The following is a 15,000-nucleotide window of genomic DNA, read 5'->3' as shown; positions in this document are numbered from 1 at the left end:
ATTCGGACACCACTACAAAATGGCGTGACCCCTCAGTAGGGGACTATACAGGGAGTAGGGTGCACATTCGGACACAGCCACGTTGCTCTGCACTAACACACCTGATTCATGATCAGGATCGTCATCAGGCTTCTGCAAAGCTTGCTGATGAGCTGATCGTTAGATTCAGCTGCACTGAAGGAGGGAGACATGGAAGACAGGCTGGATAGTGGCTCTTGAGAATCAAACTTGCAAACAGAAAAATATATAAAAAAAAAAAAATGCTGATGAAAAAAGAGACTCTAATCTTTCTTTTAGTAGGTTCCATGTTTTTATAGCAATATAACACAATATTCTGTGGGCCTTGCAAAATCAGTCAAAATGCAGTAAAATAGCTGGGAACAAAGGGGGTTTCAGTGAAAATGGCTGTGAGTGAATGAGTCAAATATACAATGCGTGTAATTCTTCATGTTGTGTTCTTAGTTTGATAATAAACTCCAATTTGGTTTTCATTAAACATGGGACGCTTAGATACGGCAAAAATACATACGGAGCTTCTGCAATGCAAGTAGCTTAAGGCAACCATGCGTCGCATTTTGATAACGTAATCGCCAATCGCAAATTTTGTTGGCAGCTGAGTTGGCGGATAATGGCCTTTTCCGCCGAATTAAGGCTCATTTACGGTGTATTTACCCGAGTTTTCTCCTTGTAGTCGAACAAGAGAAAACCTGGCACCCTTAAACAAAAATGAACTGCGTTCAAAATGGTGTGACGTTCTATATGAGACACGATCACCAATTTGGCCAAATTGTTACAGAGGGCAGCTTTAAGGTTAAAAATATGATAAACATATGTTGTTTTAAAGTGTATTCTTCACAAATACATTTAACAATTAAACAAGTGGGTTGTGAGTTAGCAACAATAGGAAAATGTAGGTTCTGGTGTAACAACAGTTAGGAACCAGTGATGTATGCACAGGCTTTTTATTGTACTGCACATTAATAGCTTTTGGATGATAGCATTGTGAATGCAACTTGAATCTCTTTGTGTCAAAACGTTAACTCATTCTAGTGAGCAAAATACATGATATTTTGAAAAACTGCCATTCTTTTTGTTAAGGTAGACACACGGTAAAGAAACGTATTGAGTTTCATCAAACTTTACGGCTGGTTTTCAGTAATGATGCATACTTAAATCAAAGGAAGTTAAAGTAGATAACTGAAAAAAAGGTGGCTAGTAAAACTGAGTTCAAAACTTAAGTTAACAGCACTTTCTCACTCAATAAGATCACTTTACTAATCTAGGTGGCTATAACTCAATAAAATGCTTGACATCTTAAGTAATATTACATAATACATTTAAGATCATTTTAAGATTACACACTTACCTGGCTTTTTATAGCTGACATAAATATAGAGTGCCAGAACAATGACGTTGGTGAAGAGAGCAGCCCACCAGTTGATGACAAACATTACCACGCAGCACAATACAGCTCCAGCAAGTGAAACCCACATGTTGTAGTATTTAAAGCTGGGACGCCACCCTGTGATATCAATGTCACAAGTCACAATTCAGAACAAATACATTAAAGAAAAGTGTAAAAATTACTACTGCCATATCCACATCTAGACCTCTGCAAAACTATTCTGTTAAAATGATCAAACAAATTATTAGATATTAAACTTGAGTAGGTTTGTCAAATATACCAACGAAGACAGTTGTAAGTACTTTAGCAGTTTTCAAGAGAAAAAAGGGGGATACAACATAAGAAACCTTATCTTCGTTCTTTAAATTAATTGTGATTATGAATTACAAACAAGTTACAAAGAGCATGGAGAGAGACAGCATCTTGATGTTGAATGTACTTGGGTTAAAGAATGAGGTATCAGTCATGAGACTATTATACATGAGCTAAGAAAGTTACATCTGCTAAATAGGACCATATTTACTCACTGAATGTAGGGGTACCACAAAAACTGAAGTACAAACTTAATTCCCCCAAAAAGTTGGGACACTATACAAATTGTGACTAAAAACTGAATGCAATTATGTGGAAGTGCCTAATTTAAATATTTTATTCAGAATACAACATAGAGAACAGGTCAAAAGTTTAAACTGAGAAAATGTACCATTTTAAGGGTAAACTATGTTGATTTTAAATTCCATGGTTTCAACAAATCTCAAAAAAGTTGAGACAAGGCCATTTTCACCACTGTGAGGCATCCCCTCTTCTTACAACAGTCTGCAAACGTCTGGGGATCAAGGAGACAAGTTTAGAAATCGGAATGCTGTCCCATTCTTGTCTAACACGTGTCTCTAACTGTTCCACTGTCTTGAACTTTATTTGTTGCACCTTTCCCTTTATGATGCGCCAAATGTGCTCTATAAGTGAAAGAAGTGGAGTGCAGGCTAGCCATTTCAATACCCGGATCCTTTTCCTACGCAGCCATGATGTTGTAATTGGTGCTGCATGTGGTCTGGAATTATCGTGTTGAGAAATGCAAGATCTTCTCTGAAAGTGATGATGCCTGGATGGGAGCATATTGTTGTTCTTTAATCTGAATATACCTTTCTGCATCGACGATGCCTTTCCAGATGTGGAAGCTGCCCATGCCACACACACTCATGCAACCCTATATGATCACAGATGCAGGCTTATAAACTGAGTGCAGATAACAACTTGGGTTGTCCTTGTCCTTTTTTTTAATCAGTATGATATAGCGCCCTAGTTTTCCACAAAGAACTTCGAATCGTGATTTGTCTGACCACAAAACAGGTTTCCACTTTGCCACACTCCATTTTAAATGACCCCTGGCCCAGAGAAACGTCTGCGCTTCTTGGTCTTGCTTTGAAATGGCTTCTTCTTTGTACTGTACTGTAGGGTTTCATCTGGCAACGGCGGCTGGCACGGCTGATTGTGTTCACCCATAATGTTTTCTGGAAGTATTGCTGAGCCCTTTCTGTAATTTGCCTTACAGTAAGCATTCCTGTTTGCGGTGCAGTGCCGTTTAAGGGCCCAAAGATCATGGGCATCCAGTATGATTTTTCGGCTTTGACCCTTACACACAGAGATTGTTCCAGATTCTCTGAATCTTTGGATGATGTTATGCACTGTAGATGATGATTACTTCAACCTTTTTGCAATTTTTCACTGGTAAAGACCTTTCTGATATTTCTCCACTATCTTTCTGCGCAACTTTGGAAGAATTGGTGATTCTCTACCCAGCTTCGCTTCTGAGAGACACTGCCACTTTGAGAAGCTCTTTTTATACTGCAAACAAGTTGCCAATGGACCTCATCAGTGGTAACTGGTCTTCCAGCTGTTTTTTTTGTGTAATTGTGTAAGTGCAATTGACTTCATCAGCCTCTTATTGCTACCTGTCCCAACTTTCTTGAGATTTGTTGGCACCATGAAATTTACAATCAACATATTTTTCCCTTAAAATGATACATTTTCTCAGTTTAAACTTTTGATCTGTCATTTATGTTCTATTCTGAACAAAATACTGACATTTGGCACTTCCACATAATTGCAATCAGTTTTTATTCACAATTTGTATAGTGTCCCAACTTTTTGGGAATTGGGTTTGTAATAGACTTTTAGTGATGGGACAGTTATACTGCATTGTTATACAATGAGACTACAACCACAACACATAAAGTGTACATGCCACTTTACTCAGTATTATGTAAGGCAGGGGTCTCCAAGTTTGGTCCTCGTGAGCCCCTATCCAGCTTGTTTTCTATGTCTCATTCCTCCAACACACCTGCGTTAACTCGGTTACATGACATCACCAACTCTTGTCTATCTATAAATGTTATCATTAATTTGGAACGGTCTGCCTTCCACAATTAAGGAATGTCCCACATACTCATCCTTCAAATGAAATCTTAAATGTTGGCTGAAGGACAATCAGAAGTGTGACCATTATCTCTTTTTATATTTTTTTGTTTATCTTGTTGTCTTACTGTGACATTCTGTTGTTTTATTGCAATGTTCTTATATGTTTTATATTGACTTTGTATTGCTTTGTGATGTGCATTTTAATGTATTTATGTATAGGGGACTACAGATGTAAATTAGCAACTGCTGCTAGTATCTAGCATATTAACAATTTAATTTGTTGTTCATTAATGTGCATTGCCCCTTTCAAATAAAATGAATCATATAATCAGTATCATTATCAGAGCTGTTGGAGGGGCTTGTTGTTGGTGCTTGAGGAGGGAGACATGCAAAACTAGGCTAGATAGTGGCTCTCGACGACCAAACTTGGAGATCCCTGATGCAAGGATTTCCCCTGAGTGAGGTTGGACATGACGAGGCTGAATTTTATATTCAAATTATTTTTGGAGAGGTGGCAAAATCTTGTCAGGCAGTAGAAGTAAGTCTATTTTACCAATATTTACAAAATTGTTAGCCTCAAATTGAGCCATGTACCATTTATGTGCAGGTAAATACACAATCTGTTGGGCGGAATTAGACGCAAGGCTGAGAATCTGTACCTGGAGCACAGCTAGCGCTCTGGGGTTAAAGGAGAAAAGAGCATAGAATTCAATATGTACAAAAAAAACATTGAAGTTAATCAGAGCATATTTTTAAAAGTAACATACATCTTTCTTCCTTAAAATAATAACAATAATGCATCGGTTTTATAAAGGGCTTTTCGAGACACTCAAAAACGCATTACAATGGAATGGATACATTATTCATGCACTCACACATTCACACTGTGGTGGCGGTAAGCATGGCTGCCAGTGTGCCCCTACGGCCCCCTCAGACCACCACCAAACATTTGCACCTTCCATACACCAGTGTGATTAGCACTGAAGGCAATGTGTGTGAAGTGCATTGCCCAAGGACACAACGACACATGACTCGAGGAGAGCAGGAATCAAACAGCCGACTTTCTGGTTACTGAACGACCGTCTCTACACCCTGATCCACGGCCGCCACAATCAAACCCTGTAGTTTTCAAGCTGCTTCTTCATGTTTTTGCACCCTCAAAATGTTAATTATAAAGAAAATGCTGAAAGCCCTTTATTCCATGCGACTTGAGATGCCCCAATTATTACTGAAGAAATTGCAACATCTAAAAAATTTTTTTTTTTGCATAACTTTGATTTTGTGACATTTTGTATTTTGTTTTTTGCACTATGAGTGCAATGAACACTCACTTGACAATGCTGTTTATAACGATGTAGAAAAAAGAAAGCACTACTGCTGTATTTACTTTAGACCATCTTTTTTTTAGTGCTTTATGCTGTATCAAGATGCAGCTAACCACATGATCAATGGCATAGTGTACGTATGATTGTGAGATAACTGATAAAGGCAATGTGATGTACAAACATACTGATAGCATTACTGATAGCACACATTGATTAATGTTTGCTTTTTATGCTTTGTGTACCGATAATTCCATTATCTTTATTTACAATAATCATTATTAGTAATATTTATTGTGAGAGGTGGGTGCGGCAATGAATTTTGAGCGTCCGTCATTTGGCAATCGTCAACAGTCGGGACACCCTTCCGTGGGCATTCTGTCAATGGTTCAGCAATCCGTCAGCAAAATGGTATGTCCGTCATTGGATGGATTGCCGAATAAATTTTTTTCTGACGGATTGACGATTATATTGATGGATGAAAATCCCCCTTCCATCAATGCTTAGTTAATCAACAACTGACTTACCACATAAACAATTTCAATCTACACTTGTAGCCCTTACTATCGCAAAAAAACCCCAATACCTGTTAACTGGAAAAATAAACAAACTGAATATCGACCAATGGTCTAACCTCCTCATAAATCACATTTTAATGGAAAAAATATCTGCCTCAAATAAAAAACAAATATCAAAATTTATAGAGACATGGTCTACGTATATAGAATATTTTAACCTACTTCTGGTTACTTATTTCTGCCTGTTAGCGAGAGCCACCACATTGCGATAACTTACATTGATGTTTAATGATTGTGTGTTTATAGTCAGGAACCCAGTTGCTGCCAACAGGATCGAGCAGATTCACCTCCAATGGGCACTAAGGGTTAATATTCAAATTCACTGCATGCCAGTGGGTTAATTCTATAGGTACTGTCCCCCCTGGCTGGGCGTGTGCAGGACTGCCCCTCTGTTGGCTGCTGGGTGGCGGCTGCGTCTTGGCCGTTCCCTGGGTCTCTTGGGGGGGTGCTGCGTTGCGGGGCTCTCCCTGGTGTCCGGGGCGGTGCCGCTCCGGCGCGGTCCTTCGCTCTGGGCCCGGCGACGGTTCGGGGCCTGTGGGCCGCTGGGGTGCCCCGTGGTTCCCTCTCCCCTCCCCTTTCCTCCCCCTTGCTGCCTCTCCCTCCTCGCCTCTCCCCGCCTGTCCTCCGCCTCCCTGTCCCTTCTCCCTCGTCACCCTTCCTCCTCCTCTCCCCCTCTCTCTGCGGCCCTGCCGCTGCCCCTTGCCCTTCTTGTCGTCTCCTTATTTTTTTTAATGCACCGCATACACTCACTGACATGCCTGGGAGGCGGGTCGATCGGAGCGTGGGGATATCATTTCCCTCTGCTCCGGTTCACCTGCTCCCAATTTTAATGCACCACACACACACTATATATATATAGTTATATGTATATACACTGGGTGGGGTCACATTCAAGGTTTAGGGGTAGAGTTCGACAGTCGGCGAGCTGGCAAACTCAGTAACAGGGTTAGCTTTCACTAAGAACGCTGGAGTGACGACCTGGGCCTTTCCCCGCTGGGCCTGGGGTTCGGGGGTGCCGCCCGTCCCCCGGTGCCCCCATCTCCCCTTCTGCCCCCGGGGGGTGTTCCGTCCCTCCACGCCGTGGGGGGTGGGGTGGGCGCGGGTTGGTTGGGGTGAATGGGGGGCGGGGAGGTTCGTGGGGGCTGTGGACTGGTGAGGTGCCTGGCGGGCCTGCAGTGCCCCGTCCTGCTGCATTGGGTTGGGGGCGCTGGCCGTGTTGGGGTGGGGGGCGCTCCTGCTCCTGGGTTTGCTCTCCGACCGGTGGCCCCACAGGGGCCCGGGGGTCATCCTTTGGCGCTGCCGCGGCCTGGGGGCCCCTGAGGTGTTGTGCTTGCTCTGTCCTGGCAGGGGTCCACGGCTCCCCTCTTTGGTGGAAATTTTCATGCATGCCAGATCCACCACACCAGCATCTATCGAAACTCAGACACAATCTGCTTCTTCCTCAGGTCATTGAATCGGTGGAGGCTGGTGTCTGTGGATCTCACTCTGCTTCGTCTGTCCTTCCTTCCTTTCCTCAGTCTCTCCTTTGGTCTCTTGAGATCTCCCTGATTTGTTGGAATTTAGATGTCTCTGGGGTTGGTGAAGGACTCTGGTTGGTGGCCTGGTGGGTGGTGTCTGGTCGGTGCTGGATTTCACTTTCCTTTCTTTGGTCCTTCCTCGGGTCTCCTGACGACCTCACGACTCTGGCTGGAAGTGTTCGGTTTAGGTGAACGGTATGGGTTTTTTAATAGGTTTTAGGTGAACAAATGAATACACACACACACTCGCACGCACGCACGCACATACGCATTTCCCAGTTTCCCATCAATCGCCAACAAAATGGGCATCCGTCATTGATGGATTGACAAACTTTCCGTCAATATTGACAGAATGCCCAACTCTGCTTATTGCCTGAGTCATCACCTTACAGTAACGGAGGGGTCTCTCAATGATCCAAGGAGCTCAGTTGTCGTGAGGCATAAGGTCACCCAGGGCAAATGGTACCGGACAAAGTACAGCTCAGAACCATTTATGACCCAAAAAAAACTTGAGAAAATGTTTTCCCCTCACCCAGACACAGAACACCCAAGACCGAAAGAACAAGATAACAGCTTCAAGTGGCTGAAATTAGTTCCCTCCACAGGGTGTGCAGGCTCTCCCTTAGAGAAAGGGTGAGAGGCTCAGTCATCCAGTCGAGGCACAGATTAGAAACACGTAGGAAAAACACATCATAGGAGAAACACATTGATTGGTTTGTCCCACAAAGCTAATGTCTTTGTGATTTTCAGACGTTTATCATTCCTGTAACTGCTTTGATACTGTATGTCATAAAAGGTTACATCAGTATTTCATTCATCTTCCTCTAACTTACCTGGGGAGTTAGCCAATGACGCGTGGAACACAGAAAAGTTGATCAATGCGTAGGAGGCCAAGAAAAAGTTTGAGATGATAGGGGCAATGATGTTCAGCTCAGCTGCAAAAAAAAGGAAAGATGACCAGTTGTTCACGTTCTTAAATACAGTATTGTCGTTGTTCACATCATGTAGCATGAATAAGACATGTTCTCTGTATGGAAATGTGGTCTCAAATTAACAGTACACTAAGCATCAGGATATGTGTCATATTTATAGTAGTAATACTGTAGGGGACAATTAACTCTTTTACTGCCAAAAACGTTAAATGACGTTTAGTAAAAACCTACGGAGGAGCGCCAAAGACGTTAAAAGACGTTCACCAAGTTTTTTTTTTTTTGGGGGGGGGGGAAACGGGTGGCCTTGGCCAGCTGTGCTGAAAGTATCAAGCAGATCTAGTTAGTATAATGCCTATTTTTGGCTCCTAGATGGCAGCGATGACTCACTTTGGACAAGATTGGGTAGGCGTCAGTAGAAGACATGAGGCGGAGCTAGAGTGTTGAGGGGACAATGGCTGAGGAAGCCATAATGGCGACCGGTTGCAAGCAGCTCACGCTTGAGCATTTTTTTTCAAAGACGAAAAGCATCGACCAATGCTAAAGAGCACATTGATGACGACGATGATGATGATGGTGACTCCGAGGTTGACGCTGAAGTTGGAAGCGTTGACGCGGCGGCTATGATCACGTCATAAAGCCTCACCGGCTAGCGATGCTAACGCCGGAAAACGCGGAGCACAACCGAGCACGCTCAGGCGGACGTTCAATCGGACGACGAAGAGTGCTCCGAGTCCAATGCATATTCATCGGAGGAGTGGGTACAGTCTGATCACGGAGAAGACACTGGTTATGGACTACGATGCCACCATGAATGGAGCGGATAAGATGGATCAACCACCCGGTATAGGAACTGAAGGACATGAGGAAGCCAGACGTAACACCACCGTAACGTCACCGTATCATGATCCTGAGAGTAGACTTGATGGCAACATAGCCAAACACACACTGCAGTATATACTTGCTATTCCCCGAAAAAAAGAAGAAGGGGCCATCGCAGTGAAACTAATCTGTTGTGCAAATCCTGCTGCGTCGCCTTGCACGATTTTTTCTGATGAAAGATGAGAGTCCAATCTTTCATTTGGTAGTATGTGTGTTTCCATAGTCCAAACACAAAATTTTCTGTGGACCTTGAAAGATCAGTCAAAATGCTTAAATCGGCTGGCACTGACGGCATGGCATCCCTTTTCTGAAAACGTCTGGCAGTCAAAGAGTTAAACTGAGTCCAGAATTCTGAGGTATGATGGTTGTGTTTTATTTTTTTTAGCGTAGGATGGTCTTGCTTGAGGATAATTTTGCTGTAGTTGTAGTGATTTTTTTTTTTTTATTGTACCATAGCAGGAGATGATCAGTTACAAACTCCACAGATTTTGCGGAGGTAATTTACTTTAATTTAACTTCAATTAGGGATGACCCAATCCGATATTCTTTTATGAGTATCGGACAGAATTTAGAAGATTTTGTCACGTGATCGGACCGATCTAGTTTCAAGTGTTCTTGCGGCATCGACGCGCTTTACGGCAGCCGTAAATCCTAACACCAACATGTCTGGTGTACAAGATTACTTTTCACTACAAAAAAACGATAGACAAACAGCAACATGCAATTGCTATTAAACAAGCGGTTTCTCGTGGAGGAACCAGCACAGCTCAGCTGACATTAATACTTCTGAGTGGATTTGTCACTTACAAAAGAATCATCCAGACCAGTTTGAGACTTACAAGCGCAAGGCGGCAAAGCAACAGCAGCAAACACATGCAGAAGCATTTCAAAGAAGAGGAAAGCTACCTCAAAATGGTGACAAGTAAAAGAAAATAACAGTGGACCAGTGGTTCTCAACCCTGGTCCTCGAGTACCCCTATCCAGCCTGTTTTACAGGTCTCCCTCGGCTAACACAGGAGATTCAAACGATCAGCCCCCCCTTTGTGACACCTCTGTATTCTAATTAATATATTGCATTTATTCTAATTAATATTGCATTTGTGGAAGAAGAATTGATCAGATGAATCCATTAATTTTCATCCGTCTCAGTCAACCTGCTGTTGACTAAAATTAATGGCAAACTGCCCTCGGCATGGGTTGCAAACGTCACGGCTCACCCATTTTCTGGGTATGGTGTAATGACAGTCGCAATGCGAGCCTGAGGGCAGTTTAATTCAGTTGACAGCAGAGGAAACACTTCCATTAAAATTTACAATCAAGTTTATAACGTGTTATATTTGGTTAGTTACCGTAGTGAAATTCAGATTTATGCCATGATTTAAATTGAAGGACAGCACAAACTAGTTTATTTTCTTGAACTGTCCAGTGTTTTCATTTATTGTAAGTTTTTTGTTAGCAGAAAGATCTTTCTTTTTCCTTATTATGCATAAATACTGTGACATGCTTAATCATGTGGAACATTGTCCTTTAGTAATTTACATTTAACGAGGATCAGATCTATCTAAGATTCATAACACAGACAACGAAAACAATTGGATGTAAAAGCTTTCTCAGAATACCTCAAACTCAAATGTTTAAGGTAAATCTTTAATGCATAATACTTTAGGAACAGTATTTTTTGCACTCTATTACTATAACAGGCAGTGTCCCTTACCAATTAGGATGAACACAAGAGCAATCACAAAGGTCAGGATGTAGCCGCGGAGAGGCTCATTGTTCTTGCCATAACCCTTGGCAAACATTCCAAGGCCAGGGTAAATGTTGTCTTTACATAAAGCCTGTAAAAACAAAATCATACAATACAGCATGTTTCTTACAACTCTAATCTTATTTAAACTAGATTTGTTTTCCTTTGTTTCTCTATTCATGGCTAAGGTGCCTCTAAGCAAGGCACTCAATGCTGCCAATCTTCAATTTTGTGAAAGTCTTACATATTTTAAAGTGATGTCTCACCTGAAATACTTTAGGTGCACTGACCAACGATGCAAGTGCTGAAGACAGGGTGGCAGAGAAGATTCCAGCTGTAATGATAGGCCCGAAACCCGAAACCATGCTCATAACCTGGACAGACAATCAAAACATGTTTGCCTTATGCACCTAAATGAATCAAATAATTTTGAGTCCGACATAATCTTAAGAGTAAAGATTAAAACTTATCTTACCTGATAATCATTGTGTAGGCCATAGCGACAGCCATCTTTTTCACTCTTACAAGCAGAGAAGTCATAGCCAAATTTGCAGGAAGCATCAGTGCAATTCATCAGGAACTGAGAACTGACTGTGCCATTTCCACTGGCATCTCTCACAATACAGGAACCTGGAGTGACAAGCATTAAACTCTCAAAAGTAATGAGATACTCTTGAAAAGAGAACGTAAGCAATATCTTATCGTTTGTCTGCTAAGAATATACAATGAAGTAAGTACCTGTAGAAACAGCAACTCCCAGATAAACTATTCCAGTGATTAATATGGCTAGGAGTGTTCCTCTGGGAATGGCCAGCTGTGGGTCCTGGAACAAGCATCCAAGTGAAAGACATGCGCAAAATTACCAATCACAGAAACAAGGGAAATACCATCCATTCAGCCATGCAGTAAAAGGTCCCCCCCCAAAATTGGCATAATTTTAAAAGCAATCATCTATTTGAGGACCGGTTTCATAAGTGTTCAATATGTGTACTGTACTGCTTATGACACAGAACACGTCAAGCGGAAATGATTCTCTGCCTGGGTTCATCAATACTAGCAGAAATAGGGAGGACAAAGAACGCCTCAAATAAAACATTAAATATAAAATTTTGATCCGTTTTCATTCATTCTTTACAATTTTGAAGTCATTGCAACAAGAAGTCTTTTTTTTTGTGGGGGGCACCTTATATACTTTTTTTTTTAATCCTACAGCGCGTATCACCACCCTCTACCATCTCCCCATTTTCTCTGCATCGTCTGCTCTGATGCTTGGTCTGAAAGTATTGCTTCACCACATCCATGAATGGATGTGAAGACCCCTCCTTGATCCTCTTGCTGCAACTGACCTTCATTCCTCATCTTCTTAGTACATATTACCAATTCTCTAGGTTCCCTTCACCTGTTTTCTACTTTCACTGCAAATCACAATATGTAGAAGCTGCAAATATCATCGTCCACAGAGACTCCAATCTGACCTCATCTGACTATTACTATATCACATCAAAACAGGCTCAGGGCCAATCCTTGATGCAGTCTCACTTCCAACTTGAAGTCTTATGTCACTATGGCAGCTCACCTCACCAATGGCTTACTGAACTCATACTGTACTACTGGACTAGTCTAATATATTGTCAATCGACATTTTATCATTCAGTACCACAGCCATGGCAACGTGACCCTGTCTTACACTTTTTCTTAATGACATCATGCAGCTTCTTCTGACATTCTGGGTACTTCTCCATCGACATTCTCAGAGAAAATGTGGAAACTGCATTGCTCTTTCAAACCATGAAACCATACTTTTGACCACATATATCCACTTATTGTCTCAATCGGCTATTCCAGAGATTTGAAAACTTTTGACTTACTGCAAGGTCTCCAGAAATGTTGGCCCCAGCTAGAATACCAGTAGCTGCAGGGAAAAAGATGGCAAAGACGGAAAAGAATGTTTCTTTCCTGAAGTCAGGACCCATATTCTCCCACATGATAGCACCTAAGAGAACACAAACAAAACAGTTGCAAAATGTATGATATCAACAATAACAATAATAATGTTAATAATGATCAGATTGTACATGCACATTTAGACTCATAATTTATATGTTTATCATTCAACCATGAGTCAGCAATGGGGCACAACAACAAGTGGACAGTCAAACCCTCATGTCACAGTAGATTGACAATAGAGATGATATAGATCTTCAAAAAAAAAAAACTCAATCTCTTGCACATTATTTGTATATAGTAGGCTTTCCACCGATTTGGTTGGATTGGACGATATTTAGCATTCTATGCAAAATCGGTGATCGGCTGTAATGTCTTAATTTACCGATCAATCAATTAACACTATTGATTGGCTCCACAAAATAAGACATTACATGCTATTAAATGTTTATCAGTAGTTTTTAAAGATTTGTTTCCCTATGCAGTTCAATTGACGTCTATTTTATGTAGGTTTTTCGCTATTTGTGGGCCGGGTCAATTCCTATCCATAACGAATGGTGATGATATATTGCTCCATCTTCTTTACTCGAATCGGTGATCGGTTATCGTTTTTCCCAAACTCGATTGCTGATTGGCCCAAAAAATCTTGATCGTGTTTGTAAAGCCTAGTATATAGTGTATGTTCTATCATTGTCTGTCACGAGAAATGCATCCAGTAGTGCTGCTATATAAAATTATCAAATGTTCACAAAAGAGGCACAGTAACCACTGACATTTTTTATTTTTTTACAAATGTATTTATGAATCTCAATAGGGGGATGCAAAAATGTCTCAGACAGCAATTGTTAAAAAAAAAAAAAAGAGATCTGCTGTAATGTTTTTTTAAAAACATTTACTGTACAGATTTCAAGTCAAAATCAAAACTCAGAATGAAACAAATAAGATTTTGTGATATGAAACGTATTCACTTTTCCATTTTCTGAATCGCTTATCAAGCCTGTACGTTTAAGGATAACTCAACACCAAATCAACTTTTTTTTTGCTGATAACTGTATAAACTGATGTCTACAAATGTCTATATGTCCTGCTCATTACTTATATTTTAATGCATGTTTGTTGAAAGCTTGAATTTGGGGCAAAAACCATGTGTTCAGCGCCATCTTCAGGTAACACACTGGGATAAACTCAATTTGGTTTTTTGTCCTCTCATTACACAAGACAATACGTACTACGTCACTTGTTCCTCATGACGTAGTCACCCCCGCCACCCACCGGCTCATTCTCGTACACGCCTCCTTAAACGGCTTCTTTGGAGAGTTGCTGTTGTCAATCACAGCCAGACCACAACCAACCCTCTCCCCATTCGCAACCCAACAGTCCTCCAGGCAACATTCCTTTTGAGCGCCGATTTCAAATCTTGGTGAGGGGTGGAGCAAGAATCTGACTTCCTGTTGAGTTATCTTTTAATGTCCCCTCCCGCTTGAAGTACGGGACGCCGTAACAATCACCTCAATTCCTGTTTAGCTAAGTGTGTAGCATTACCTTTTCTCCCCAGAGACTCATTTAAAGGCCAGCTGTTTTGCTATTAAAAGTTTTGACACGCTCCGCTTTAACGCAGTACCAGCGGGAACTTTGTAAAAGTGTAATCGGTCACCCATGCACTTAAACTAATGTCAGTTTCACGATAACGTTAGCCGGTTAGCAAAGCGGTTAGCATAGCAAGGCTTCTACGTCTTTTCCTCGTTAATCACGCCTCGTAATCTCTTCGTGAGAACTTTGATACTTGTAACTGAAGAAGTGCTTCTTATACGCCGCCACGGAGGCTGTGATTACTAACTTAGGAGCGGAAGCGCAACTTGTTTATGTGCAGTATTAGGAAACTCGTTGCTATGCTGCGACATAAAACCAATCTCGACTTGAGCACCACCGCTTGTAGGTAACGTTAAGCAGCATGTATGAAGCGTTCGTATAAAAAAACACAACAAAATCTCATACCATCATAGCCAAAGAAGCCTGCTGATTTCTTTGACTGAACAGGAATAAAAGTTCCAATGAAGTAGTTGATGATTGCTATGATGAGTACAAAGAGCAAGAAGATCTGGGCCTGGAAAGAGAAAATTCATCAATTACCTTTACCTTAATAATGTATTATATAAAATGTGATATTTTTGTAAAAATGTTAACTATATCTCTTGAGCATATACAGTTAATGCAGGCTTTCGTATGCAAGTATGAAAGATTGGACAAAACTCATACCT

The 15,000-nt window shown here is 41.3% G+C and overlaps 1 protein-coding gene across 2 annotated transcripts in view; it reads right to left on the bottom strand.

The window, feature by feature from the left end:
- slc12a2 (solute carrier family 12 member 2) overlaps positions 1-15,000 on the bottom strand; it is a 118,215-nt gene that overhangs the window by 50,056 nt on the left and 53,159 nt on the right. For both annotated transcript variants that reach the window (XM_077585619.1, XM_077585618.1), the window contains exons 6-14: positions 14,999-15,000; positions 14,738-14,846; positions 12,667-12,791; positions 11,537-11,621; positions 11,274-11,428; positions 11,065-11,172; positions 10,766-10,889; positions 8,074-8,175; positions 1,367-1,522 (exon numbers count right to left, since the gene is read on the bottom strand). The exon at positions 14,999-15,000 is cut by the window's right edge and continues 109 nt beyond it. In XM_077585619.1, the coding sequence (XP_077441745.1) occupies positions 1,367-1,522; positions 8,074-8,175; positions 10,766-10,889; positions 11,065-11,172; positions 11,274-11,428; positions 11,537-11,621; positions 12,667-12,791; positions 14,738-14,846; positions 14,999-15,000 (966 nt within the window). The remainder of the gene's footprint in view (positions 1-1,366; positions 1,523-8,073; positions 8,176-10,765; positions 10,890-11,064; positions 11,173-11,273; positions 11,429-11,536; positions 11,622-12,666; positions 12,792-14,737; positions 14,847-14,998) is intronic.

This window comes from Vanacampus margaritifer, chromosome 14 (genome assembly GCF_051991255.1).
Source record: "Vanacampus margaritifer isolate UIUO_Vmar chromosome 14, RoL_Vmar_1.0, whole genome shotgun sequence".
Lineage (NCBI taxonomy): Eukaryota > Metazoa > Chordata > Actinopteri > Syngnathiformes > Syngnathidae > Vanacampus > Vanacampus margaritifer.
The sequence above is the reverse complement of the archived record's forward strand: the minus strand, read 5'-3'. Positions and strand labels throughout refer to the sequence as shown.